The sequence below is a fragment of the Penaeus vannamei genome, chromosome 40 (assembly GCF_042767895.1).
Source record: "Penaeus vannamei isolate JL-2024 chromosome 40, ASM4276789v1, whole genome shotgun sequence".
Taxonomy (NCBI): Eukaryota; Metazoa; Arthropoda; class Malacostraca; order Decapoda; family Penaeidae; genus Penaeus; species Penaeus vannamei.
In genome coordinates, this window is record NC_091588.1 from 6,542,958 (window position 1) to 6,547,957 (window position 5,000).

At 45.9% G+C, this 5,000-nt stretch overlaps 1 protein-coding gene across 3 annotated transcripts in view; it reads left to right on the forward strand.

The window, feature by feature from the left end:
* LOC113803170 (uncharacterized) overlaps positions 1-4,299 on the forward strand; it is a 119,287-nt gene extending 114,988 nt beyond the window's left edge. For all 3 annotated transcript variants that reach the window (XM_070117231.1, XM_070117230.1, XM_070117232.1), the window contains exon 3: positions 1,221-4,299. In XM_070117231.1, coding sequence (XP_069973332.1) covers positions 1,221-2,393 — 1,173 coding nt within the window. In that variant the 3' untranslated portion in view covers positions 2,394-4,299. The remainder of the gene's footprint in view (positions 1-1,220) is intronic.
* The last annotated feature ends 701 nt before the right edge of the window (positions 4,300-5,000 follow it).

A 5,000-nucleotide genomic window follows, 5' to 3' on the forward strand; every position in this document is an offset into this window, starting at 1 on the left:
GAAGACGGTTCATGTTGGGTTCCGATCGTATAATAATGACACCATAATGACACCATTAGCTTGTTTGAGAATTGCGTTATTGATAAATCCGAGATTGAAATAGTTAAAATAGACAGTCCAGAGCGGTACAAAAAAATTTCTCTCTCTCTCTCTCTCTCTCTCTCTCTCTCTCTCTCTCTCTCTCTCTCTCTCTCTCTCTCTCTCTCTCTCTCTCTCTCTCTCTCTCTCTCTCTCTCTCTTTCACCAAAACTCTTAAAACAGCCAAAGGAAAGATCTTGAACTGCTTACTTCTCAGACACGAAGTAGCGACTACATTCTTAATTAGAGCGAGAGAATACTTAGACAAATCCTTAGTTTTTAGACAAGACATTGCACACACCGCCTAAAAAAAAAAAAAAAAAACATCAAGATAAATGATCTCAGACAAAGCCTTAGTTTTCTTGTTTTTTTTTTTTTTAAACATGGAAAAATTATCCCAAAGAAATGCTTAATTCTCAGACATGAATATCCTTACACCTTTCAAGAATAAAGTAACGAAAGAAAAGTTCCCAAACAAACCCATAAATCTTAAACCCTTTAAAAAAAAACCGTTAACGTTATCCCAAACAAACACTTAACCCTTAAACCCTTAAACAGATAAAATTAAAAATGAAGAAAAAATAAAACAAAATCCAAGAGATTATCGCAAACCCTTAATCAGTACAACCTTAAAGAATCAATAAGTCATCCCAAGCAGAGCAAGTCTTTGTTCAGAGGCGCGACGTGGGCAAGCAAGACCAAGCCCGGACCGGCAGCATGCAGATACCCCGTCGGATCTCGGACGCGGCGGTCGGAATACCAAAGAGAGCGGAAGACTCTTCACCCGATGCGACTCGAGAATTCCTTTCAGCTCGGGCAATAAGAGGGTGAATAAGTAATAAGGTCGGGTCGGGTAGGGAAGGAGGGGGGGGGGGGGAGGCGGCGCTCGGAGGAATCGGTCATTTTGCGAGATGGGGAGGGGGGGTGGAGGGAAGAGGGAGGAGGGGGTTGTCGTGGTATTTTTATTTATCCGTTTCTTGGTGTTGTTGAACGAGTTTCCTTTTTAAAGATATTCTCTCTCTCTCTCTATCTATCTATTTAATGTACAGGTATATATCTACTCTTAAGTATATAATACGGGTTATCATGCAGACGATGCACGTTATTTGGAGAGCGTACTGACGCGTTGACTTTTGTTGCAGAATGTAATGCTGCTGCACCTGCAGCGCGAGCGCGACGACCACCTCCGCCAGATCCAGTCGCAGCTGCTGCTGTTCGAGTCGCAGCTCCGCCGCCGCCAGAAGGAGGTGGAGGCGCTGATGAAGCAGAAGGACGCGACCATCCGGCAGCAGCAGCACATCGTCGTGTCCCTCTCGCGGGCGCTCAACAACAGCATCCGGGCGCGGCAAGCGTCCGAGTCCTCCCAGAAGCCGTCCAAGGAGGACGCTGCCAAGGAGGACGTAGCCAAGGACGAGGCGGCCGAGGACGGCCTCCGGAAGGGCGAGAAGCCGTCCAGCCTGCACTTCACGTCCACCAAGAGCGACCCCGAGAGCCTCAACGACAGCGACAGCGCCATCATGCTCGAGGACAACTTCGACTCGCTGGTCCTGATCCCGATGGGCAAGGGCGAGGTCAAGGTGGTGCGGAGCGTGTCGGACGCCGTGGAGGTGGCCAACAGGCCCTCCTGCTGCGCCGCCGCCGGCCAGGACCTCCTCGCCACGCCGCCGCCGGGGGCCGCCACCGGCTCGCTCCTGAAGCCCGGCTACAGCGGCGGGGCGGGGCCGGGCTCCCTGTCCACGTCGCCCTCCTGCTCCAGCGAGGAGAGCGACGACAGCCCCTCCTGCACGCTCACCAAGGGCCGCGCGGAGCTACTGCGGACGGTGTACAGCCTGGACGAGGAGGAGGTCTGCCACGCCCACACGGAGCGCGACTCCTTACTAGGCGACGCCTCCTCCGCCACGCCCTCCATGGCGCCCTCCCTCCACTCCATCCTCAAGTCGTCCTCTCACTACGACTCCGACGCGACCCTGAGCGACGGCGAGAGCGACGACGCGGACGACGACGACGAGGAGATCCGGCCCCTCGACGACTCGTGCAGCGACCGACGGCAGCTGCTGGGGTCGTACGAGAAGCTCAACACGATCGCGGTGACGTCGCCCGCGAAGCCCCGGCTCGACGAGGAGATCCAGGTGACCTACAACCGCGTCATGAGCAACCACAGATCCGTCACCAAACCCAAAGACGTCAAGTACAGACGCATCAACAAGGCCAAGTCGCGCTCCTTGGAGGAGCTGCGAGGGAAGCTAAAGTACTGGACGGACCGCGGAGGGAAGCAGTCGCTCTCGGTCGATCTCGACAGTCAGTCCTTCGCTTAGGGGAGGGCGAAGCAGACGCCATTATCTCCCAGGGAGATAGATGATGTCTCCCTCTTGCATCTATGCGGGCATGAGCGCTTCGACAGTGAGCGCCAGTAGTCGCCTGGGCGACGCTACTTACATATCGACCTGCTGAAGGACCTGCGTCATGTTGGTAACGCCTCCACCCCGAGTACGCGTCGGCCGCTGAGCTTTCAAGTATCCACTCAGTCCCTCCAGATCCATTCCAGATCCATTCCCGGCGGAAGGTCCTCCCCCACAACGGCGTTCGTTGTGCGGTGTCGAGGCCTGTGCCGAAAAACGCTCGGATTTCCTACTCGCCTTCAGTGTTACCAAACGTGGTGTTTGCCTATGGTATGTACATACGCGGAGAAAATATGTGTACATAGAGTGATACAAGCGAAACTGCGGCCTGAGAGAAGACACGAATTCCTCGGCCCGGGTGTCGTGTGAGGTTGCATCTTCCAGTCACGTGGTTCAGGTGGACGTGAATCGCGATACGAAAGTCTCGAATCCATCAATACCTTCGGGTGCGTTTGTCCTTTCTTTAAAAGGGATTCAACCAAATATTCAAAGAAGACTAGAAGAAACCAACGGAGGCAAGGCAGCGCCGCATCCTCACCACACCGACTCTACAATTGCTCTGTATAAAGTCTGATAAGGAATAAGATACAGCGGAGTGAAGTAAACACCGCTCCGACCTTTCTCCTCCACTAGTCTCACGGTTTGCGAAGCCCGGCGCTCGGCTCGTCTCGCAAGCTCGATACCGCGATACTCTTCTCAGTATAGAAATGTATATTTATCTCTTTCTTCCTATGGAGTGATGATAGTTTTCTCTTTTTTTCGTTTTTTCTCCTTTGTGTGTGTATGTTCACCCGTTCGAAAGCGTGTCGAATGGTGAACTTAATTTCTTTTCCAGTATTTTCGAAATTAGTCTCGAAACCAGCTATGTATTTGGCAGCGTTTAGTGTGGCATTTTTGATCAGTTTTGATCTGGCGATTATCCTTTTATTTTATTATTTATGAAGATAAAATAGTGTAATGTCCCATTCCAAAGTGCACTTTCACTACATTTAAAGTCATTTATTTTTAGGTATATAAATATCTATGGACATCATTCCACACCAGAAAATAGATAAAAATGTCGGTACCAACTCCTTCCATCCAAGTATATATTAACAAATGCGAAGATATATATATATATGTAAAACCTGCCATCAGTGTATTCCACTGGGTAAGACCCCCCCACCCTCCCCCCTTCCTACCCCCACACCTGCAAATTATCATTTATAATGAGTATTTAGATGACTTCATTTTGCCTTCGTCACAGCTTCACTTCCGCGTTTTCTTTTCTCTCTCCAGACTATACAACACCTACAACAACCCTCCATTAATACAACTACAACAACCCTCCATTAATACAACACCTACAACCCTCCATTTATACAACTACAACAACCCTCCATGAATACAACACCTACAACAACCCTCCATGAATACAACACTACAACCCTCCATTAATACATCTACAAAAACCCTCCATTAAAATACAACACCTACAACAACCCTTCATTAATACAACACCAACAACCCTCCATTAAAAATTACTCTCTGGTTCCAGAATACAAATTGTTATACACTGAGAATAATCTGCCTTGAACTTCCACTTCCAAAAAGCATACCCGTCAATACAATAGATTCACAGAGTCCACACAACAACAGGTGTATTACTTTCAACACTGTGACCCCAAGTCTGTTCTTTCTGCTATTACTGAAGCTTTAAATGAAACTTTAAAAAAACAATGTTAATTAGAATGTTCCTGTGGATATATCCATACTCTGTCGTGTATGTATTGTAAATATAGTATTGATATTTGTGATATGTAATATAATTATATGAGTGATTTTTTTGGTTTTCTTTACCCTTTTTCAGTACAATCTTTTGTGATATGAAGTAATTCAGAAAGTTTTATGCATAGTTCAAGCTTATATGCAACGAATTTAACAATTGTGCAATAAAGATGAATTGGAACTTTTAAAAAAATGTGCAAAGTGAAAAGTATATGATATGCCTCTGAAAACGCATAAATGGTTCTTGAAGAAATGCGGCTTTAAAGGCAATAAAAGCTGTGAAATCATCCTATGAACCATTTTATTTTTCAAATTCTCATAAGCAGAGGCTGGATTATCCAAAGATTAGGCTTAGTTTCTTTCTAATCTGGCAAAAAAAATAAAAATAAAAATAAATGAATAAATAAATGAAATGAAATAAATAATTATAATAAAATAAAATAGAGTGAATAAATGCTATTTGTGAATCTACGATCCTCTCAAAAAATCGAAACTCAGAAAATGGATTCAATTAACTAACCGAAAAAATTTGAAAAAAACTATAACCTGTATCAGCAACCCATGAATTGATGAAAATAATGAACTGGAGTTTTCTCTTTTCCGGGTTCGAAGCATCATCCATCTACCAAGTACTTTGTTAACAAATTGCAAAATGCACTGCTATCATACCACAAGATAATGAACCAAATGCTTTAAGAAATCAATGGATAAACAATTAAATAATTAAGTTACAAAGTGCTCATCAGAAAAAAAAAA